Raw genomic sequence first — 25420 nt, 5'->3', positions numbered from 1 at the left:
GAACCTGTCGTTCCCTTTGAAACTTGGCACACTTGCCAAACGGAAAAAAAATCATGAATACGGTCCTTGTGCTATATTTTTGGCTCTTAATTAAATCCAAAGCTTCTTAAACATGTTTCCTATTCTTCAATAAATTATTAAACCTAAAAACTATATTCCTGCTCAACCATGGTAAGAATCAAATATTTGGCATATGAATTAATGAGTGATCAATGAATTTAGGCTGATAATTGTTTCACAGAACAAAAAGAATGAGTTCATGATGCAACTTAAATTTGGCGAGTAAAGTGCAATCCTTTTAAAAATATTGACAGTAATTCGAGTAATTTGATTGAAAAGAGCCTGTATTCATCCAACATCTGGGGTTGGTTTAGCACACTGGGCTAAATCACTGGCTTTTAAAGCAGACCAGGGCAGGCTCAATGTCCGTTCAATTCCGGTTCAATTCCCGTACCAGCCTCCCCGAACAGGCGCCGGAATGTGGCGACTAGGGGCTTTTCACAGTAACTTCATTGAAGTCTACTTGTGACAATAAGCGATTTTCATTTCATTTTCTGTACACATGTTCACCATAAATACATCAGTGGACTACAACTCCAGCTACAAAACTGGCTGATTTAAAAAAAAAAGAACGCAAGAAATAGCAGTAGACTATCTGTCCCCTCGAGCCTGTCCACCATTTGATACAATCATGACTAATCATCGGCATTAAACACCACTTTCCAGCATATTCCCCACCCAGATCTCCTGGTTCTCCAAGATACCAAAATCTGTCCACTCATCTTGAAATATGTTGAACTCAGGTAAATCGACAAGACTCTTCGAAATTCCAAAGATTTACCACTCTAAGTGAAGAAATTTGTCCTCGTCCAAGTCCTAAATGATCTACCCTTATTCTGAGACCATGTACTGTGCTTCAGATTCCCCACTTGGGGGACAGAACTTTCCTGACGAATCCCTTCTCAAAGAAATCACCATGTTTTTTCTAAATTACAGAGTTTAGACCCAATTTGCACAACCTCTCATCATTGGACAATCCTCTCACCCCAGGTACAAATCTAGTGAACATTCGCTGCATTGTCTCCAATGCAAGGATATTCTACCTTAAAGATGGAGATCAAAACAGCACAGTACTCCAGATCTAGTCTTATGAAAACCCCATTACAATTGTAGGAGGGCTTCATTATTCGTGTGCTTCAATCCCTTTGTAATAAATAGCAACATGTCATGAGCCTTCCCAATTGTTTACTATACCTGCATGCTAAATTTGTGGGTTTCTTTGTGTATACCCAAGTCTCTCTGAACATCAACATTCACCGGTTTTACATCTATTAAAAATATTCTGCTTTTCTATTCTTCAAGGGGGACGACCTCTCAATTCCCTTAATTATACTCCATCTGCTACACTGTTGCTACTTACTTAACGTGCAACTCTTTATTTGTCTCCGCACCTTATATTGTAAGCATTGTACATTATCCTCTTTATCTAATATAGGTGCTCGCACACACACACACACACACGTGCGCGAGCGCGCAACGCGCAGTGGGATTAGTGTTTTCTGAAGTTCAGCTTTCATTTTGATACTTCTTCCATCTAGGCTTGTGATGGTTTCCTCTGGCAAGTGGGTCTACTTTCTCTGCAGACTCAGCATCATTCCAAGTTCACAGCAAAGGATGTGCCGGGTACTCACTGCTTTCAGAACAATAAAGCACTTCAGCGAGAGAGAGGGAGAGAGTATATTCCTTTCACTCCCAAGGTCTGTATGCTTCTGCTTTGTTCTCTCAGAAAGCATCACGCAAAAACCAATCACTGACCATTGTCAGGCCGAATACGGTTCCTGGCCAACCCACCGGTGGCCAGCCAACCAATCGATCAGACTCCCTCCAATCCTGGTTCCTAAGATCCAGTCATTACTAAGGAGTCTGGCCTCGTCTCTCCATAAACAAAACCTGGGAACACAGCATCCTGAGAAGCAGGTGGCTTCAAACTAGAGTCTTCTGCTTAAAGATGCATTCCGATTTTGGGTCCATGGTCCAAAATAAAATAACATAAAAGAAATGGGAACAAAGGAAATAACAGGAAGGACTCTTATAGTCCACCCAATAGTTACATCCTCAAAACTCTCAAATTTGTCAAACATAAATTCCCATTCGTAAAAGCACCTGAATCTGTCAGATCAAACTATGATTTTCGAAGTGCATTATTAGGGCTTTCTTAATAATGGAGAAATGTACTTCAAAAGTATATTAATTGAACATATGAAGGTTCTGTACCATTCAGTGTGTTTTTTCTTCGAAGATTTGTGTTCTTGCATGATCGAGTACAGCATTTCTTAGCAATGCTTCTAGGTTTTGACCAGCAGATGAATGATACATCTGCTTCATTACTGTGAATTCTGACAAAGTTCATTCACAGAACTAGACATGTCAGACTCGCCCTTAAATCTCCAACCATCCATCCATCCAGATCATCAATAGATGCTCCTTGACCTTTGGCATGAGGCACCCAGTTGGAATGCTCATCCTGGTTTAGCTCAGTGGGCTAGACAGCTGGTTTGTAATGCAAAACAAGGCTAGCAGGGCAGGTTCAATTCCCGTACCAGCTTACCCAGTCAGGCGCTGGAATGTGGCGTCTAGGGGCTTTTCAAAGGAACTTCATACTTGTGACAATAAAATATAATAATAATTATTATATTATTATTATTATTATGCTCCTTTTCCCCCCCTACGGGTCTGGATCGGCAATTTAAGCTGATTGAGATGACCGTGATGACAGCTCGCCTCTTTATTCATGTTCCATAGGTCTTTGCTGTTGCACGTCTGATGTTTCTTTTTCTTTAGTCATTCATGGGATGTAGCTATCACTGGCTAAGCCAGCATTTATTTCTCATTTATAGAAGCTCAAGAGACCAGAGATAGTGAATCAAAATGGCAGTTTATTTTAAGCCAAAGGAAAAGGTCGCAGTATAACGCAGTATAAAGCACAATTCCCAACCGGGTCAGCCGATCCTGCCGGTCCCAATCGGGCCAGTTTTTAAGGGTTGATTCTATGAGTCCCAGAGGATGGGCTTCCACCCATCAGCAGGACAGTTCATATTCCACGAGCCCCCATGAGTCTAGCGAGGGTTATTACATCCCTCCTCCTGAAGTCATAGGTCTCTCTGTTGCTGGATGCAGAGAAGGTCTTTTTCCGTTTTGCCCATGGTTGTGCTTCCAACCTTTGTGGAGCTGGATCGGGAGGTACATAATGTGTCGGGGAGTGTCATCTTCGTGCTGACCGTCGGAGGAGTCCTGTCGGAGGCCCGCCCTGACAGTACTGTCCACCAAATATATTGAGGAGTTCGCAACCCTATCTGATGTAGTGTGTTCCATCTCATGAGACCTCGGCCCCGGTCCCTGGAGTTGTGCTCCCTGGCTCACAGATGGGAGGTAAGGTGGGCAAGGGACCGATTCATCTGGTTGGGCAAGCTCAGGTGTGGGCTCCCTGACTTTGAGATGGTCCACATGCTTGTGTACTGTCCGTTCTCTAGTTTCGACCACATAGGAAATTGGACATGTCTTCTCCACTATGGTCCCCAGTATCTACCAGACGCCATCCCCAAATTTCCGGACGCATATTATGTCCCCTGGCCTGGACCTTCTGTCCTGCTTCTGGTGGTCATGATACCTCTTCTGGAGGTCTTCCCCTTTAGTCCCCCATGTAGGGTGACGTGGCGCAATTTTGTCAATGTCGGGTCCTTTTGAATCCATGCACGAATTTGAGAGCTATGACATGTAATGATGTATACATGAAATTCAGTGTCAACAAAACTTTATCTGCTACTGGCTTGGACAAGGGCTGTATTGGCAGCGGGAGTCAGCTAAGGGCATTGAACCTCACAATGAATGACACTCTTATGGACTGAACTGATCTTTCCACGCATCTTCTCTACTGGGTAATGCTACATTCCATATACTTCACCAAATGTCTATGCTATGCATTTAAGAACAAACAACAATACAGCACAGGAACAGGCCCTTCTGCCCTCCAAACCTGTACCAGTCATCATACCACGCTTGGCCAAACCCCTCAGCACTTCCTAGTGCCATATGCCTCTATACCCATCCTATCCATGTATTTGTCAAGATGCCTTTTGAACGCCGTCAATGTATCTGCTTCCACAACCTCCCCTGGCAATGCGTTCCAGGCACTCACCACCCTCTGTGTAAACAACCTGCCCAGCACATCTCCTCCAAACCTTGCCCAACGGACCTTAAACCTATGTCGCCTAGTGACTGACCCTCCACCCTGGGAAAGAGTGTCTGCCCATCCACTCTATTCATGCCTCTCAATCATGTAGACCTCTATCAGGTCGCCCCTCAACCTCCGTCATTCCAATGAAAACAGTCCGAGTCTATTCTGTCTCTCCACATAGCTAACACCCTTCAGGCCAGGCAACATCCTGGTGAACCTCCTCTGCACCCTCTACAAAGCCTCCACATCCTTCTGGTTGTGTGCGGGCCAGAATCGTGTGCAATATTCCAAGTGCTGCCTTACCAAGGTTCTACACAACTGGAGCATGACTTGCCAATTTTCATACTCAATGCCCCGTCCAATGAAGGCAAGCATTCCATAAGCTTTCTTGACTACCTTGTCCACTTGTGTTGCCACTTTCAAAGATCTGTGGACCTGTATGCCCAGGTCTCTCTGACTTTCTATATTCCTAAGAGTTTTGCCATTTACGGTATACTTCATCTCTATGTTAGACCTACCAAAATGCATTACCTCACATTTGTCCGGATTAAACTCCATTGCCATTTCTCTGCCCAAGTCTCCAGCCCATGTCCTGCTGTATCCTCTGACAATTCTCAACACTATCTGCCACTCCACCAACCTTGGTGTCATCCGTGAACTTACTAATCAGACCAGCTACATTTTCCTCCAAATCGGTTTATGTATACGACAAACAACAAGCTGTGACCAAGCCAGTTCTGTAACAATCTTGCTACCTCACCTCTGATCCCATGTGCCTTCACCTTTTGTACCAGTCTGCCATGAGGCGCCTTGTCAAAGGCTTTACTGAAGTCCATGTAAACAACATCCACCGCCATCCCCTCATCAATCTTTGTCATCTCCTCAAAGACTCAATCAAGTTAGTGAGGCACAACCTCCCTTTCACAAAACCATGGTATCTATCGCTGAGGAGTCCGTGACGCCGGTTACCTGTCCAAATGAGAGGCCTTGTGACCGTCATGTTATAGTCGCCATACAAGTGGACAGCCTTGGCTTCGGCACCAGGACCACTGGTGCAGCTCACTCTGCGAATTGGATTGGGCATATAATCCTCAAGTACCGCAGCCAGCTCAGCTCATTGTCTACCTTTGAAAGCAGGGCATATGGAACCAGGTATGCCCTAAAATATTTGGGTTGGGCGTCCGGGTCGACATAGATTTTAGCCGTAGCCTCCTTTATCTTCCATAGGCCTTCCTGGAAGACTTCTGGGTATTTTTCCAGGACCTCAACATTCTAAAGATCTATTGCCAATCTAGGCCAAGTCTCCGTAACCAGTCATGGCCCAGAAGAATAGGTTTGGGCCCTGCACCACCACAAGTGGCAATTAAATTAATAGTTGTCCAATGTTCTATGGGTAACCGGGGTCACCGTTGTCCCAACAATTGTCAATGGTTCTTTGGTATAAGTCGCCAGCCATGCTTTAGTGCCCTTCAGGCTCAGGTGCTGGACCCCCAAACTAATTTTCACAAAACATTTGTCTAACGACTGAGACACCAGCCCCGTATCTATTTCCATATCCAAAAGGTGGCTGTTCATTGGAGGGTTACCTTAATTGGGGCTACCTTAGGTGCCATCACTTGTGTTACCTGACTAGGGTGACATGTTTGCTGTCGATTCTGGCGCACCCGGCCACCACGGTTCCTGAGAGGCAAAGTGCCGCACCGTTGCGAGTCTTATTCCATGACTCGCGGCATACAGCACATAGGCCCCAACCTGGACTACCGATCCTGCCGGTCCCAATCCAGGCTGATTTAGAAGGGTTGTCTATGGACATCTGCCCACCAGCAGGGGACCTTGTATTCCTCGAGGAGATAAATCAGGTCTCTCCTCTCTTTCTCCCCCCCCCCCCCCACCAAAATAAACTATTAGGAAGAGAGTTCCAGGATTTCGATTCTATGACAGTGAAGAAATGGTGATAAAGTTCCAGGTCAGAATTTCATGTGACTGGAGGACAGGGGAACTTGCAAGTGGTGAGAGTCCCATTAATCTGCTACACTTGACCTTCTAGTGTGATGAATGTATGAATTTTAAATATGTTGTATTATATGTATTCAGTGCAGTAAGGGTTAAAAGTCTGAGTTAGTGTGTACACGACTGCTGCAGTAGTATTTTTAAACATCCGGGTTAGCAAGGCAGCCAGGCTTTGGGCTACAAAAAGTGCAATTAAAGCAGCATAATGAGCTTTTTCCTGTATTAACTCATGGGGAGTAGATAATTAAGAGACATTGCGTTCAGCTTGGTGAGATAAGATAGTTAATGGGAGGATCCAGGGCTGAAGCAGTCAGATGTTGAGATTTCAGTGTAGTTTTAGATTGAGATGTGAACAGAAGTCAAACAGCTGCTCTAAATACAGTTCAGTTAAAGGTCTGTCTGTAGACAGACGAGCAGCTTATTTCCATACAGTTCAATTAAAGATTTGACTGGGGACAGATCAGAAGCAGCTGATCTCAAAACAGTGAGTTAAAGATTTGCCTGTGAAGAGGATCGGCAGTTTCAACAATAAGTTGAGACTGGCAAGAATCTGCAGCTTGTTCCTGAAAGATATTGCTTTCTCAGTGGTTTGTCCAAGATGTCTCTTTACAGCAAGTATTCTGCTCACTGTATTTAAATTTGAATTATTGATATTAAATGAGTTTGATATCTTTGCAGTATTTAAAATTTGCAGTGTGTTCAGGTCATGGGAACCGGTTTGTCTTGTATTTAAATTTGTATTTTGATTTGAGATGGGTATTGTTTGAGTGGAAATAAGAACAGCAAGTTGAGGGTTATTGTGTCATTGTATTGAATAGAGCATTGTTTAACTGGCAATTAAAAGCTTTTTGTATTTATAAGTTAAAGTTATTAATATTATTAATAACCGTGCTAGTAATAAAGTTCATTTTAATATACCGTATCCTTCTGTGTGTGTGAAATCACTCCTGGAGTGAAGTATCCTTTCCTCACAGTCGTACAAATTAAAAATAGTGGGATTTCTGTCCAGTATCCTAGCAACTGTTGGAGTCTGGTTCGGGATCGTAATACTAGGTAGTAAAGGTCACTCCTGGAGTGAAGTATCCTTTCCTCACAGTCGTACAAATTAAATAAAATAGTGGGATTTCTGTCCAGTATCCTAGCAACTGTTGGGAGTCTGGTTCGGGATCGTAATACTAGGTAGTAAAGGTCACGGGATTGGAAGGTCCTGCCGGAGGAGCCTGTGTGAGCTGTTGCAGTGCATTGTGTTAGATGGCACACACTGCTGCCACTGTGCATCAGTGGTGGTGGAGGGAGGGAACGTGTAAGGTGAATGGGATACTAATCAAGTGTGCTGCTGTGTCCTGGATGGTGTCAGGATTCTGGTGTTGTTGGGAGTCATCCATGCAAGTGAACAGTATTTCATGACGATCCTGACTCGTGCCTTATAAGTGGTGAATAACTTTGCACTGTCAAATGGTGAGTTATTCCTGCAAAAGTCCCAGCATTTATACAGCTATTCCAGTTTAGTTTCTCGTCAATGGAAACCCCTAGGATGTTGATAGTGGGGGAGATTCAGCGATGGTAATGTCAAGGGACAATAGGTAAATTCACTCTTGTTGGAGATGGTCATTTCCTGGTACTTGTGGTGCAAATGTCACTTCCCACTGGTCAACTCAAGCCTGGATACTGTCTAGGTCTTGCTGCATTTGGACATGTATTGCTTCAGTATCTGAGAAGTCACAAATAATACTGAATATTGTGCAATCGCCTGCAAACAACCCAACTGCTGATCTTATCATGAAAGTAAGGTCATTGATGAATTCATCTGAAGATAGTTGGGGCTAGGACAATACCCTGAGGAACTCCTGCAGTGATGTCCTGGAGATGTTTGACCTCCAGCAGCCACAAACATCTTCCTTTGTGCTAGGTATGACTCCAACCAGAGGCAAGTTTTCCTCCGATTCTCATTGACTCCAGTTTTGCTTGGGCTCCTTGATGCCATACTCAGTCAAATGTAGCCTCAATGTTAAGGACATTAGCTCTTTTATCCATATTTGATCCAAAGGTGTAATGAGGTCAGGAGCTGAATGGCCCTGGTGGAACCCCAACTGAGCATCAGTGAACAAGTTATTGCTGAGCAAGTGCTGTTGATGGCCGCTTCCTTCACTTTACTGATGATCGAGAGTAGACTGACAAATTGTCAGGTTGGATTTGTCCTGCTGTGTGTGTACATTTTCCACATTGCCAGGTAGATGGCAGTGTTGCAGCTGTACTGGAACAGTTTGGCTGGGGGCATAGCAAGGTCCAGAGCACAAAACATCAGGACTTTTACAAGAACATTGTCATGGCTCATAGCCTTTGCAGTATCCAGTGCCTTCAGCTATTTCCTGGTGCTCGAATGAGTCGATCCTGGTGACCTTCTGCTCCGCAGACCTGGAATACCTATCGATGAAGTGACGCCCGCAGTACCTTCCACAGGAGTTCACTTCAGCCATTATCACAATGGTATACATCCCACCCCAAGTGGAAGTGAAGAAGGCGCTTGACGAATTGTCCACCAACACATCTCCTATCCCACCAGGGGAGGCAACACTCTTGAGCACTGCTACACAAAAATCAAGGGCGCCTACCGATCCATCCTCCCACCGCACTTCAGAAAATCGGATCATAAGACGGTGCTCCTGCTCCCGGCATACAAGCAGAAACTTAAGCATGAGCATCCGGTTAAGTGGATCGTGCAGTGCTTGCCCAAGGCAACAGAAGAGTTCCTATGTGACTACTTGGAGTCAGTGGATTCGTCCATCTTTAAGTACTCAGTGACCAACCTAAACGAGTATGCCACCACCGTCACAGACTTTATCAGCAAATGTGTAGAAGACTGTGTGCCAAAGATAGTAGTATATATGTTCCCCAACTGGAAACCATGGTTTAATCGGGAGATTGACTCCCTACTGAAGGCCAGGTCTGAGGCGTTGAAGTCAGGCAACGCTGCCCTGTACAAGAAATTCAGGTACGACCTCCGCAAAGCCATCAGGGATGCCAAGAGACAATATCAGACCAAGCTAGAGTCCCAGACTAATGTCACGGACTCTTGTCGGTTGTGGCAAGGTTTAAACAACATAACGGGCTACAAAGCGAAGCAAAGCAGACTCTCCGGCAGCAGCGCATCCCTCCCCGATGAACTCAATGCATTCTATGCTCGGTTCAAGCAGGAAACCACCAAATCACTGTCCACTGCCCCAGCAGCCCTGGACACATCCACCGTCACAGCTTCCGAAGTCAGATCAACCTTCTTGAAAGGCAACGGGTCCTGACGGGGTCACTGGTCATGCACTCTGTTACTGCGCGGACCAGCTGGCACATGTGTTCGCGAACATCTTCAACCTCTCCCTTCGTTCCGAGGTCCCCACCTTCTTCAAGAAGGCCACCATCATACCAGTGCCAAAGAAGAACCAGGCAACGTGTCTCAATGACTACCGTCCGGTGGCCTTGACCTTGATCATAATGAAGTGCTTTGAGAGGTTGGTCGTGAGGCACATAAACTCCATACTTCCAGAATGCCTAGATCCACTGCAATTCGCATACCGCCTCAACTGGTCCACAGCAGGTGCCATCTCCCTGGCCCTACACACATCCCTGGAGCATCTCAACAACAATGACTCCAACATCAGACTCCATTGACTACAGCTCCGCCTTCAACACCATAATCCCAGCCAAGCCCATATCAAAGCTCCAAAACCTAGGATTTGACTCCCCCCTCTACAACTGGATCCTCGACTTTCTGACCCATAGACCACAATCAGTAAGGATAAACAACACCTCCTCCACGATAGTCCTCAATACTGGGGCCCTGCAAGGCTGCGTACTTGCCCCCCTACTATACTCCTTATACACACACTACTGCATGGCAAAACGTGGCTCCAACTCCATCTACAAGTTTTCTGACGACACGACTGTGGTGGGTCAGATCTCGAACAACGATGAATCAGAATACAGGAGGGAGATAGAGAACCGAGTGGAGTGGTGTAACGACAGCAATCTCTCCCTCAGTGTCAGCAAAACTAAAGAACAGGTCATTGACTTCAGGAAGCAAAGTATCGTACACACCCCTGTCTGCATCAACGGGGCAGAGGTGAAGATGGTTGACAGCTTCAAGGTCTGAACTAAGATGAGTGACTGTATCGGATGGGGCTGTTTTCCTTGGACCATGAGAGGAGACCTGGCAAAGGTGTATACGATTTTGAGAGATATAGATAGGGTGGATAGGCAGACACATTTTTCCATTAGTAAAGGGGTCAATAACCAGGAGGCATGGATTTAAGCTTAGAGGTAGAAGGTTAAGAGGGAAGTTGAGAAGAAACATTTTTACCCAGAGTGTGGTGAAAGTCTGGAACTCAATGCCTGAAAAGGTGATTGAGTCAGAAACTCTAGAAACATTGAAGAAGTGTTTAGATATTCATTTAATCACAAAGATGATTGATGCAGGTAGGGCAGTGGATATAGTCTAAATGGACTTCAGTAAGGCCTTTGACAAGGTCCTTCATGGCAGACTGGTACAAAAGGTGAAGACACAAGGGATCAGGGGTGAGCTGGTAAGATGGATACAGAACTGGCTAGGTCATAGAAGGCAGAGAGTAGCAATGCAAGGGTGCTTTTCTGATTGGAGGGCTGTGACTAGCGGTGTTCCGCAGAGATCAGTGCTGGGACCTTTGCTCTTTGTAGTATATATAAATGATTTGGAGGAAAATGTAACTGGTCTGATTAGTAAGTTTGCAGACGACACAAAGGTTGGTGGAATTGCGGATAGCGATGAGGACTGTCAGAGGATACCGCAGGATTTAGATCGTTTGGAGACTTGGGTGGAGAGATGGCATTTGGAGTTTAATCTGGACAAATGTGAGGTCATGCATTTTGGAAGGTCTAATGCAGGTAGGGAATATACAGTGAATGGTCGAACACTCAAGAGTATTGACAGTCAGAGAGCTCGAGGTGTACAGGTCCACAGGTCACTGAAAGGGGCAACCCAGATGGAGAAAGTAGTCAAGAAAGCATACGGCATGCCTGCCTTCATTGGCTGGGGCATTGAGTATAAGAATTGGCAAGTCATGTTGCAGCTGTATAGAAACTTAGTTAGGCCACACTTGAGAGTATAGTGTACAATCCTGGTCGCCACACTACCAGAAGGATGTGGAGGCTTTAGAGAAGGTGCAGAAGAGATTTACCAGGATGTTGCCTGGTATGGAGGGCATGAGCTATGAGGAGAGGTTGAGTAAACTTGGTTTGTTCTCACTGGAATGACGGAGGTTGAGGGGCGACCTGATAGAGGTCTACAAAATTATGAGGGGTATAGACAGAGTGGATAGTCAGAGGCTTTTTCTCAGGGTAGAGGGGTCAATTACTAGGGGGCATAGGTTTAAGGTGCAAGGGGCTAGGTTTAGAGGAGATGTACGAGGCAAGTTTTTTTTACACAGAGGGTAGTGGGTGCCTGGAACTTGCTGCCGGAGGTGGTGGTGGAAACAGGGACGATAATGACGTTAAGGGGCATCTTGACAAACACATGAATAGGATGGGAATAGAGGGATACGGATCCCAGAAGTGCAGAAGATTTTAGTTTTGACGGGCAGCATGGTCGGCACGGGCTTGGAGGGCCGTAGGGCCTGTTCCTGTGCTGTACTTTTCTTTGTTCTTTAACCTCCAGGGTATGGCCAAACGCTGGAAAATGGGATTGGTGTAGTCAGATCTTTGTTAACCGGCATGGACACAATAGGTCAAATAGCTGCCTTCTGTGGTGCAACACGTCTATAAATCTATGAAGGTTGTGGGTTATTTTCATTTGAATGTTGTTGATTATCTCAGCTGCTGTGGTACAATTTTTCACAGCTGTCAAAACGTGAACAGAGATTTCAGAGCAGGTTGTTGGATGTGGAGCCGCCTCGGCGAGATGGAAGCTCTTAATAAAAAAACATTTATTTTCTTTTTGCAGCTTTGTATTTACAGAATGTCAAACAGCCAGGGAAAAACATCAAGGAAAAGGCTTATTACAATAAAGTACTAACAATGTGCTAACAGCGTGTCAGAGGTATGAGCTCCACTGAGGACCCCTTCAGTTGTTAGAATTCTAACATCAAAGTACCATACTTTCAACAATAGAGAGAGAAAATCGAAAAGAAAACAGAAAATGTTGGAAATCGTCTGCAGCATCTGTGGAGAGAGAAGAGTTACGTTTCAGGTTAGTGACCTTTCATCTGTTGAAAAGTCACTGACCTGAAACATTAATAACTGTTTATGGAAATCAGAGGAGCTCTCCCGAGACAAGAGTTTAAAAAAAACCCACTGAATAAAATGGACAGCTTTTCAAGCTGGCAAGAAAACAAATTTTGAGAATCATATGCAAACTTCTCTAAATCTAGCCTCTGCTTAAAAAGTGAACATGCTATTAGAGAATGTAAAATATTGAAAGTACTGTGTACTTTCAGTGCATTTGTGTCAACATGGTCAACCAATTTGTTCAACCAATAGTTTAAAATAGATGGAATTGAATCCATATTGCAGGTTACAAAGTCTAGCCGTTGCAGCAGGTTGATCAAATTTTGATTGCTGATACTATACTGCCATCTGGAGAGTTGAAACAGCATAGCAGAATAAAAAGAATACAGCAGAAGTAACATTTCCCACAGCACTGGCAGCAAAATCTCCCAAGAATTAGGCAATACCAGGCAAAATACTGCTCAAATCTCAACCAAACCTCAAGCCCTCTTTATACGCAGCACCAGAAACAGCCATATTCAGTAAACAGGCCATATACTTTCCAGAGGCAGGGAATCAATCCTCTTAGCATGGATTTTGCATCTGCCTCTGACTAAGGTACCAACAGCCTTAATCATCAACATTTGGCTTTAGAGCAGCTGATCTCACAACTTGGGAAATGTTTGTCATCTAATAAACCCTGGATGATACATCATCAGTTGCCCTTTGATTAACATTTGTTGTAAATATACAATGATGTGGAGATGCCGGCGTTGGACTGGGGTGAGCACAGTAAGAAGTCTTACAACACCAGGTTAAAGTCCAACAGGTTTGTTTCAAACACTAGCTTTCGGAGCACTGCTCCTGATTCACCTGAGGAAGGAGCAGTGCTCCGAAAGCTAGTGTTTGAAACCAACCTGTTGGACTTTAACCTGGTGTCGTAAATATACAAGTTAAGCTTCACAATTACAGTATCCTGCAGGTAGGAGTGGAATCAAATAAGGGTGTTGCTATGGAGGTGAACAAGAGAGGAGGAAACAGTCCACTGTGTCAAACACCAGAAAGATTGAACAGCACAAGGAGGACAGTACTTCACACACAGCTGCAAGAATTTCATTCAAATTAATCTGCTTGTTAACAGAGATGGAGTAAAATACTGCACTGAACATGAAATGGTAGGAGACCCCAAGGACATTACACACAAGGGAAACAGGTCCCCAATCATCGGCCTTACTTGTCCACTTTAACCCAGACAAACCCATTGTAGCCACCTGGAATGGCCACTTCCAACTAGGCACAGAGAAACTCGCAAAGCCTGGCGGGTAAAATGGACAAGCCAAGACTCAGGCAGGCTCAGAGCCTGAAATGCATATTTGGAAGCAAGAAGTCCAGACGGTATCGAAACTCCGTCCAATTAGCATTTTAATGGGGCCAATTAGCATTTGTTGGCCCATCTTCACCAAGACAAAGGACTGGTACTCGAGCAACCGGGACAGTCCCAGACATTTCGGCGCCACTCCATGTTCAAGAGAAACTCAAACAACGGGGTCAGTGACCGCTTGGGACACGCCCAGCCATCCAGATCCCTGCCCACTTATTGGTTAGGAATCGAACGGAGTGATCAGGGATCACCCAATTAGTGGGGCCCAAACCGGAGGACCGTCCAAAAGAGCACGAAAACCCCCAAGTATAAGAAGAAGAGTCCGCCACATGTTCGCTCTCTCTTGGTCCTGGCGCCCCGGTCACAACCATCTCCAATTGCAGCAACACCAGAAGCAAGTACAAGTTCAACGCTCGCTACCAGACGGATGAGCCCAGCTGAGCAGCAGTTATTCCTTCGAACCCGATAGATCCAGAATCGAACAGCGGCCACTGTTTCTCTGACCTAAGCCGGGTGCCCGAAGTTAAGTACAGATTGTCTTAGTCGATAGGTGTAGTTAACTAGTAGTGTTGATGTTGCATGACTAATTGTGTGTAAATAAAGTACCCTTGACCTTGAACTAACTAACTGGTGTTTGGTTCTTTGATCGATAGCCAGTCGAAACTTGTGGTGGCATCTTTTGATACCTGGCGACTCTAAGCATTCGGACATAGATAACATAGAAAGGGCAAACTCACTGATTGCCATAATTGTAACCGAGCCACAGAAAGGACAGAGAAAAGAGTATAGGAAAGAAAAAGGCAACACCATAATAGTCACGTGCGATGCATCAACTTGAGGGCAGCACGGTAGCATTGTGGATAGCACAATTGCTTCACAGCTCCAGGGTCCCAGGTTCGATTCCGGCTTGGGTCACTGTCTGTGCGTAGTCTGCACATCCTCCCAGTGTGTGCGTGGGTTTCCTCCGGGTGCTCCGGTTTCCTCCCACAGTCCAAAGATGTGCAGGTTAGGTGGATTGGCCATGATAAATTGCCCTTAGTGTCCAACATTGGCCTTAGTGTTGGGTGGGGTTGCTGGTTTGTGGGGATAGGGTGGAGGTGTTGACCTTGGGTAGGGTGCTCTTTCCAAGAGCCGGTGCAGACTCGATGGGCCGAATGGCCTCCTTCTGCACTGTAAATTCTATGATAAATTCTATGATTATGGCATAGGGGCAGTACTTTCCCACAAGATGGAAGATGGCATGGAGCGGTCTGTCGCCTTTGCTTCCAGAACTTCGTTGGATGCCAAAAAGAAGTATTCCCAGATAGATTGAGAGTTTGGAAGTCATTTATGTGACAAAAAAATTCTAACAATTTTATGGCTGCCACTTCATCGCCATCTCAGACTATGTACCATTATATGGCCTTTTCCGCGGGAATAAACCAGTTCTGCCGATCGTATTGGCTAGAGTGCAAAGATGGGCATTACTGTTGGTTGTGTATTTACACTTTCATCACAGACCAGGGACACAGATCTCAAATGCTGATGCTTTATGCCAGCTTCCAATTCCACAGACAGTATCTGCACCTCCCATTCCACAGGAGAGCATCCTGGCTCTGAATTTTCTCAACACTCTGCCCATTTCATCAGCCCACATCAAGATGGGGATTGACAGAGGCCTGGTTTTATCGGAGGTAAAATGGATGGTTCTCACTGGCTGGCATTTTGATAAATCAGAGCAATCAAATCCTACTTGCAGCACAGGGATTAAATTATCTGTGTAAACAGGGATCTTTGGTGGGGTGCAGAGTGATAGTGCCACCCCTGAAGCGACAACCACTTCATCAGGAGTTGCATAGCACACACTCTGTCCAAATCAAGACAAAGGTGTTGGCTAGGAGCTACATTTGGTGGCCAGGGATAGACAAGGAAATAGAGAGTGCAGTCAGCCATTGTGAACAGTGCCAGACACAGCAGACCCTTCCACCTGCAGCTAAACTACACCCTTGGGAGTGAAAGCGCCGTTCATGGGCGAGACTCCACATTGATTTTGCAGGCCCTTTTATGGGAAATTATGTTTTTAATTGTTGTGGATGCCGACTCAAAATGGTTGAATGTCCAACTCATGTGTTCAACGTATGTACGGGCCCCTACCACCCCGCTTCAAATGGATTGGCGGAACGAGCAGCCCAAACCTCTAAAACCTCAATAAGGAAGCAGTCCAACCGACAACTGCTGCTCTGCTTCGCAATTCTTTTACTCTCATACAACATGACCCACATGTTGTTGATGGGTCGACGCCCGAGGACCCGTCTCAACCTCGTTTCCCGAATTCCACGGGGAGGTTGGAGGCTAAGTAAGCCTCACAGAAGGAGGACTATGACTCAGCCAAGGGAGACAGGTCATTTGAAGCAGAGGATTTTGTTTTCTGCCAAAATTTTGGAGGCAAACCAACTTGAGTACCAGGGAGGGTGATTATAAGGACTGACTGTCCACCTACAGGACCACGATTTGTGGAAGCAGGTCGATCATAAGTGATTGGGGGGGGGGGGGGGGGGGGGGATGCAACCCCACAATGAGGTGCGTGGACCCAAGAACAGTTACCAGCCACAGAGTCGACAATGATAGAACCAAGGTCTTCCCCAGGGGAATTTAGTGTGTCACCAGAATGAGCTGAGGAAGGTGTTGGTTCTGCCTCATCTTCGGAATCTGTAAATTTGCCTCCTCCTGATGTGAACTCTGATACTCCAAGTATAGAGAAGCCGGTTGCAGATTTGCAATGCTCTACAAGAATCCGAAAGTCTCCTGATAGACTGACCTTACTGTTCATTCTATTTAACTGTACATAGTTGCATATAAAATATTTTTTTATGCAATTATAAGGAAGCTTGAGAGAGGAATGTGGTAGCATGGCCCTTTTAAGGGGCTATCTTTCATGGGCCATGTGACCAGCCCAGAATTTGTGGGGACGAAGTACATGAACCTGCACCAATCAGGTGCCAGGGTGCAAATTCAGGTACTACGGGATCTTCAGAGTAAGCCCGGGAATCAATAACATACGGGAATGGTCCAGAAAGAACTACTAAACATTTACCTCAGTCAAACAAAGCCAGGTCCAAGAACATCCCAGCATGATAAGCATGCTTGGGAGACCTTGTAGTTTAAGGCTGAGCCAGTCATGTTCAATGTGCTAGTATTGTGATGAGAAAAATATGGGACCATACTGCCATCAGATCAATATTAAGACTAGCATGTACTGAAAGATGACCTCACATTCATTATCAGTAGAGTCTAATAGGGTAAAGTCACTTCAGAAGTAGTCAGGTTCGCTCCATACTAGTGTCATAATGTGCATAAACTCAACAATTTAGCCAGAACCACATGCAAACCATCTAATGTACCAGTGAGACATTTTTTCACTTCTTACACTGCCATTTTTCAAGCTACGTAGAATTGCTAATTTCAATGCTAATTGGTGTAGACCTCCCAAATCAATGACCTCTCCGACCTAGAAAAAAAAAGGCAGCAAACACCAGGAACACCATCAGCTGCAAATTCCAACCAAATCAGTCAACATCCTGACTTGGAATGTATCACTGTTCCTTCACCATCACCAATGCAAAATGCTGGAACTCCCTTCTAAGAGCTCTGTGGATGGATCTTGGATCACACCACATGGACCGCAGCAGTTCCAAAGGACTCTTACCACTACCTTCTCAAGCTGCAACACCCATACCTCATGAATGAATAAAAATATGTGGGGAAATGTTGAACTGTTGCCACATGGAAAACCCTCAGAAAAATATAATTTTGTGCCATTATCCTGGGCTGTATCTGAACTAAAATTTTAAGTATACCGGAGAACCAAAGAATTCCTACAGTGCAGGAGGCCCATTTGGCCCATAGAGGTTGCATCCTACCTCGGCCGGCTCCCCCACCCTATTCCCGTAATCCCACCTAATCTGCACATCTTTGGACACTGAGGGGCAATTTAGCATCTCAGAAAAACAGGTAAATGTTTTGAATGTGGACTCACCAAACCGGAATGCACAGCAAATGGGCATTTTCAAAAGTTGGAGAGAGGAGAACGCAGGTGGGTGACACAAATAGCAGCTCAGTGATGCAATGAATAGCATTAAACGAACAAAGAAATATGAAAATAACTGGGAATGTTTCAAGTACACAGAAAAGCGGCTTCTATATTGGTGCCAAAATATATGCAGGTTCTGTGCAGCTGCCAACAACATCATAACAAATCCACAATACCAGCCAGGTTGAGGGCTCAAGGAATTTTTTAAAAACTGCCAGCAGCTAGCACCAACTGTGCAAAGCCCACACAGAGTTGGCAGCTCTATGAGCTAAGAATTGCAAGAAAATTGAAATAAAAAACATCTACCAATTCAGAGAATCTGAAATAAAAACAGAAATTGCTAAAAAAAATATATATAAACCATGCCGGTCAGCATTCCAACATGCTGAAAGGCACCAATACTTCAGAACAACACTTTTACCCACACCACCTGCCTTTACCATGTCCTCACAATGCTGAATCAACACAAAGCTGCACTGCCTCCTCCAAAGTGCAGAGAAACACGCCACCTTGAAGAAAATGAAGGAGATAGCTTTGGTTACAAAAGTCAGACAACAGAACAGAAGGGTGCAAGACATCCATGAGATAGATAAAACTTGCACTGAGCTTGATTGGAAGACTGTAGGAGATCCAAGAGACAGAACACAAAAATAAGCCAATGATGATATCAAGATTAATACAATGTTTTGAAAATTACATTGGAGAGAGAAAGTAGTCAAGAGTAATACGAGCCCTTTAAAAACAAATGGGGCAATGTTGTAAAAGAAGCTAGAGAACTGACAGAATCAGAAAATAAAACACAGATGGAAGACACTCAGCACATTGAGTCTGAGCTGGTTCATTTGAAGGGCAATCCAGTTAACCCACATGTCCTGTTTCCCTGCAATTTTTTCTCCTTCAAATATTTATCTAATTTCCTTTTGACGGTTTTGATCAATATCCACCATCCCATCAGGCAAAGCATTCCAAATCCAGACCACTCATTGCATAATTTGTCTGCTTGAGCCCCCTGCAACTCAAATAGCCTCAACACTGTAAATTTCCTCTTTTAGGTGCAGAGCAATTCCCTTTTGAAAGTCACAATTCAATCTGCCTCCACCGCGCTCGCTAGTAATGCAATTCAGATGTTAACCACTCGTGTTAAAGTGTTATTCCTCACATCGCCTTTGGATCTTTTGCCATTCATCGAAAATCTGTGTCCTCTTAGATTCTCAATTCTTCCGCCAATGTGAACTATTTCTCTCCATCTATTCCAAAACGTCTCATGATTTTGAATACCTGGATGAAACCTTTTCTAAACCTTCTCTGCTTTAAAAGGAGAACAACCCCAGAGTTTCCAGTAATTGAAGTCCTTCATGTCTGGAACCATTCTCATAAATCTATTCTACACCCTCTCTAAATCCTATTTGCTGTGCATTCAAGATCTGATGATCCCAATTTTATTCGCTTCATCTCTGCTGGCTGTGTCTTCAGTTGCCTGGTACCTAATATCTGGAATTTATTCCCTACATCTCTCCAACTTTCTACTTTGCTTTCCTCCTTTCAGACAGTCCTTCAAAATGTATCCCTTTGACCAAGTTTCTGGCCAGCTCTGATGTCTCAAGTGGCTCAGCTTCATATTTTGTTTTATAACATTCCTGTGAAACACCATGGGATGTTTTACTACATTAAAGGGGTTATATAAATATAAATCATTGTTCACCATTTACTCAACCTGACTGGGCACATTCAATGATTTGAGCACACAGACCCAAGGTCTCTCGGTGTCTACACTCCCTTTAGAATTACACCCTTCATTTTGTTCATGCTTCTTCCTACAAAAATGTACTATTTCACACTTCTCTGCATTAAATTTCATTCATGTGTCCGCTCATTCCATCAGCCTATCTATGTCTAAAGCTTGTTCATGCTTACCCACTCCTGACTTATCGCTTCTGGGACAAAAACAACCCTCTCTCCTCTGGAAAAACTTTCATATCCACGAATTGTGATCTAAGCCTCTAGTTCTAATTGCTCTCTAAATGTCTTCAACAGTTTAGATTATCAGGGCTTAATGCATTTTCCACTTGCTTTTCCATGACATTTTTCGATCCAACTTCCTTACTTATAGTTATCTAATTGTTTAACCTCCTCAGGTATCCAAAAACACCCATTATTAGAAGCTTTGGAAAACAAAGGCAAATTACAAATTTGGCATTGCTGCTTTACTGTTATCCCCATGAGAGTTCCTTTCAAATTGCAAATCAATCCCATCCTTGTTTAATTGAAATTTTACATTTTGAAATATGACAATAAGAAACAATGCACAAAATGATTTCCTGTTTACAATTCAAGTGAAGCTTATTTTGCTTATATTCTAATGATAGAGAAGTCTCAGACACGTCAACAGTAACTACTGTTGAAATGTAAGGTAGCACAAATCAAGAGCAGCAAGAGGGGAAATATATTTAAATCTACTTCTCAGGTAATAAATAGTCCCCATATTAACTCCTCTACTGACTGTAAAACTGATTCGATATTAAATCTAGTCTGAATATACTGAGTGGAATTGCTTCTCTTCTAATGTTGGTACTGAGCAAAATAACAGTTCGGCTGGAAGATTTACTGCAAGTTGACATAACTAATTTGCAACAATATGAAACCTACTGTCTAAGTCAGTGTGGTTCAAGCGATCATCTGTTCAGCAATTGCAATTCAACAGATTTCAAAGTCAGACGTTGGTCACTGACATAATCTATTATTCATGTCGAAACTAACTTCTCATAATTCCCTTAAGGATTTGGTACATTACCACAATCTCCCAATTATAAATGGGTGCTTAGAACAGTGGGATGATAGTTATTAAAATACTTGGCAAATAAGACTGAGACCAAGATGTAAATTTAATTTACATTTCCCCCGAACATTAAATGACAAAAACATAATGGGTGGAATTTTATTACTTTTTTTTTTTTTACTAAGTGTCAGCTCAGTCAGGAAAAGCAATGTGCAGCCTGTCGGTTCCACTGCCGGCTATCCCCGCCATATTTATTCTCCCCACGGACATGGGAAACCACCCCCACCGACTTGTCACAGATCTCCCCAATAGAAGCATCCCTTCCAGCAATGTACCCTGGCAAATGCCCCTTGGCACTGCCCAGCATTTTGGCCCTCTCCGCCCTGGAGGCTGTAGTTACCTGTGCCCTCCAGGCACGGGGGAGATGAATGTAGGAATTTCAAATAAATTATATTATATGTAGTTGGTGCCGTAAGGGTCAAAAGCCTGGGTTAGTATGTGACTGCTGCAGACATATTTTTTTTAATATCCTCGTTTGAAAGGCAACTAGGCTTTTTGGAGACAGAGATGTAATCAAAGCATCATAAAAGATCATAATTCATTCCAGCCAGCGATGTTGTTTGTTGACGTTGAGCTATGGAATTTAGTTCCTTTTAAGAGGATTTCCGGAGGAGCAGCTAATTAGACAGCTTAGTGAGATGATGTAGTTAATGGTAGGGGAGGAACCAGAGGTTGAAGCAGTCAGATGTTGGGTTTTGGAGTTTGAGTTCAGTTTAGACCCGTGAGTAAACTAACTTCTTCTCTCAAAGCAGTTCAGTTAAAGATTTGCTGGGGACAGGATAGAAGAAATTTCTCAGGCTAGCTGTTTAAACAGTAGTTGAGACAGGCAAGAATCTGCAAGCAGGGTCCTGAAGAATATAGCTTTCTCAAAGTGGGGTAACCAAGACATCTCTATTCAGCAAGTATGCCTGGGACTGCTACTGTATATAAAAGTGGATTTTGACCCAAGACGGGGGGGCGGGGGTTTTGAGTTGAGATAAAAGACAGCGGTTAAGGGTTTTGTTTCATTGTATTGTTAAGCATTGCTTAATGGACTATTTTCCTTTTCATGCTAAATTTAGTAATAACGTTTATTTTAACATACCATATCCCTACTTGTGTGTGGAATGACTCCTGGAATGAAGTATCCCTTCCACATATTCTTTCATTTTAAATGAAATGTAGGGGTTTCTGTCCGGGTTCCGTCCAATTTCCTAGCAGCTGTTGGGAGTTTCGTCAGGGATCGTAATGAAATTAGGGGACCTTTATGGGAATTTAAAGTATAATCCTGGTTTGTCTTGGGATTATTGAACTTAATTACAATAAATGTGAGGAACACTGGGGGTTCTTTCAGGTGTTACAGTTTAAATAGAGTGGTACAATGGACCTTTCAGTTGCTAAGATTTTCCTGGGTATGGAAGAGGTCATTAGGGCTGGTTTACAAAAGTGTGGCTAAATCAAAACTTTTGCATTTGGTGGTCAAGCTGCAGTTAACTTTACCTGAAGGGATGAGGAAGATGGAGATAATACAAGCAATAGCTCAGCATTTAAATTTGCTGCAAATACAGAGCAGAAAAGGAGAGCAGAAAAGGAAAGACAGCGCTTTTCAAAAGGAACTGGAAAGGAGGAACCTTGAGGTGGAAATGGAAATATTGTCAAAGGAGGAAAGGGATAAGGACAAAGAGAAAGAGAAACAAAGGAAAAAGAAAGAGAATTTTAACTTTGGAAACTAGAACTGCAAAGAGAACTCAATGCAAATTATTGGATTTAAAGTTAGTAGGTAGAGCGAGTGAAGTGTTTACATCACAATCAGAGGAGACATCTAGGGATTATGAGGAGGTGAGAAAATCCATATTGAAAACCATAATGAGGTTGTGCCAGAAGCCTACAGATAAAAACTTAGAAATCTAAGGAAAGAACCAGGTCTGACATATATAGAATTAAACAAAATAATTTTGATAGGTAGATAAGAGCATTAAAAATTGACCAAACATACAATGTTCTTAATGAAAAGATTTTTGGAGAAGAGTTTAAAGATTCAGGGAAACACTTATTTTGGAAGAATTTATAGATTCACTTCCCGCAGTAGTGAGAACTCATGTGGAAGAGCAAAGGGTTAAAACTGCTAGATTGGCAGCAGAAATAGCAGATGATTTTGAATTAGTTCAAAAAGCAAGGTCAGATTTTCAATATCAATTTGCATCTGTGAAGGGGAGAAACTGGGGAAATGAGAAATCCACAGGTGGGCAAGACAAAGGGGGTCTTGTTGGATATATTATGGAGAGTTTACCTCAGGTTAAAAGGGAAACCTATGATAGTGGAAGAGAGATTCAAAAACTTTAATGTTTTCATTGTAATAAAGTTGTATACACAGTCACATTTGGTGGCTTAAGTATTGGGAAGACAGACCCATTAAAACAAGATAAACCAGTGGGGTTTATTAAAGTGGGAAAAAAAACATGGCTCCAGTGGAAGAGGTGCAACAGAAGGCACAGTCTGTTCAGAGGTTGGTTGGTAGATAATCAGGTGCCAGATCTTTTTAAAGATTATATTTATGATGGTACGGTTTACTCGTACAAAGTGGAGTAAGTAAGGAGAGTAAGATTTTACAGGATACAGAAGCAAGTCAATCTTTAATGGTGAGAGATAATGAGTTATGTAGTTTGGAAGGAGTATTACTAGAAAAGGTGGTAATATGTGGAATCAGTGGTGAATGGAGTAGTGTGCACTATGTACAGTAAGGTTAGAGAGTCTGGTGGAAAGTGAAGTGGTGGTAGGAGTAATAGAAAAATTACCTTTTTCAGGGGTACAGTTTATCCTGGGGAATGATATAGCTGGATCACAGGTGGAAATGATGCGTACTGTGATGTGGTTGAAAAGCAGGTGGAAAGTCAGGCAACTGAGGTGTTACAAGAAACATATCTTGGGGTGTTTCCTGATTGAGACAGGAGGAAGAGAACTCAAGGAGTAAAGATAGCAAGGCTGAGGTTCAGTTAGCTGAAACAATCCTTGACCAGATGGTTGATAGAGAACAAACGCAAATGGTGGAGGAAGTGGATATCTTTAGTTCAAGACAGTTGGTAGAACTACAGCAGAAAGATTCAGAGATAAAATAGTTATATCAGAAATAGAATCTGAATGTATGCTGAGGTGTTATTATTACATTAGAAAGAATGTATTAAAGAAGAAATGGAGACCGTTACATATTCAGGCAGATAAGAGATGGGCAGCGGTTCATCAAGTTGCTGGGTTATAGACAGGAGGTTTTGCGGGTAGCGCATGAGGTTCCAGTAGGATGTCATTTAGAAGGAAGGAAAACTTAAGCAAAAGTACAGAAACATTTTTATTGGCCCAGACTGCATGAGAATGCAGTTGAATTTTGCTGTACATGTCAGGAAATATGAAAAGCTTAAGCAACAATCAAACCATGGCCCTTAATATCCATTCCAGCATTTGAGGATCCTTTTACTAGGGGGCTAATTGATTATATGGGACCCCTGCCTAAAACAAAAGTGGGAATCAGTATTTGTTGACCAGAATGGATGTATCTCTATATTTCCAGAGGCCATTCCATTAAGAAACATTACAGCCACGAGGAGGTAACTAAACTTTTTACCAGATACAATTACTAAGAGAAGTCTGCAAACTGCATTTAAAAGTGGATTTTGGCCAGAGATGGGTTCTGCTGGATTGGAGATAAAATATAGCAATTAAGGGTTATTGTTTCATTCTATTATTAAGCATTGTTTAATGGGTAATTGTAAGCTATTTTTCTTTATGATGCTGAAGTTGGCAATAAAGTTCTTCTTATCATACCATATTCCTATGTGTGTGTGGAGTCACTCCTGGAGCAAAGTATCCTTTCCTCACAGTTACAAATCAAATAAAATATTTGGGTTTCTTTCCGGTATCTGAGCAACTTTTGGGGTCTGGTCCGGAATCGTAATAAGGGACCATCCACTAGGTCCCCATTTGTCAAAATGGTAGACATCGCTGGCGTGACATCACACCGGCAGAGGGGGGGGAGAAGATACATTGGGAAAACCTGCTAATGATATTAAAATGTTAGCACAGTGGGCTAAACAGCTGGCTTGTAATGCAGAACAAGGCCAGCAGCGCGGGTTCAATTCCCATACCAGCCTCCCCCGAACAGGTGCCGGAATGTGGAGACTAGGGGCTTTTCACAGTAACTTCATTGAAGCCTACTTGTGACAATAAGTGTGTTCCTGCCATGAAAAGGCAGGAACACACTTATTGTCACAAGTAGGCTTCAATGAAGTTACTGTGAAAAGCCCCTAGAACCTCATTAAGTCATTGACTTGACAGGAGGGAGCAGGGACAATGGGAATTCCACCGGTGTAAAAGCGTTGGAACTCCCGTTGGACAAAGATGAGGAAAGAATTCTTCACCCAAAGGGTGGTGAGTCTGTGGAATTCATTATCACAGCAAGTAGTTGAGGCCAAAACATTGTAAGATTTCAAGAAGCAGTTAGATATTGCACTTGGGGCGATTGGGGATCAGGTTATCGGAGAAGGCAGGATTAAGGTATTGAGTTGAATAATCAGCCATGATCATAATGAATGACGGAGCAAGCTCGAGGTGCAAATGGCCTCCTCCTTCTTCTATTTTCTATACTTCTATGTTGGATTCTCCACCCTCACCAGCTTTTCCACCGGCTGAAAA

The 25420-nt window shown here is 43.5% G+C and overlaps 1 protein-coding gene across 2 annotated transcripts in view; it reads right to left on the bottom strand.

The window, feature by feature from the left end:
* Positions 1–25420, bottom strand: part of vps50 (VPS50 EARP/GARPII complex subunit) — a 258473-nt gene that overhangs the window by 220827 nt on the left and 12226 nt on the right. The window contains exon 3 of one of the 2 annotated variants that reach the window (XM_072509012.1): positions 18363–18431. The exons of the other annotated variant lie outside the window; for it this stretch is intronic. Coding sequence (XP_072365113.1) covers positions 18363–18431 — 69 coding nt within the window. The remainder of the gene's footprint in view (positions 1–18362; positions 18432–25420) is intronic. 2 annotated transcript variants of the gene reach the window in all.

The sequence above is a fragment of the Scyliorhinus torazame genome, chromosome 6, assembly GCF_047496885.1.
Source record: "Scyliorhinus torazame isolate Kashiwa2021f chromosome 6, sScyTor2.1, whole genome shotgun sequence".
NCBI lineage: Eukaryota > Metazoa > Chordata > Chondrichthyes > Carcharhiniformes > Scyliorhinidae > Scyliorhinus > Scyliorhinus torazame.
The sequence above is the reverse complement of the archived record's forward strand: the minus strand, read 5'-3'. Positions and strand labels throughout refer to the sequence as shown.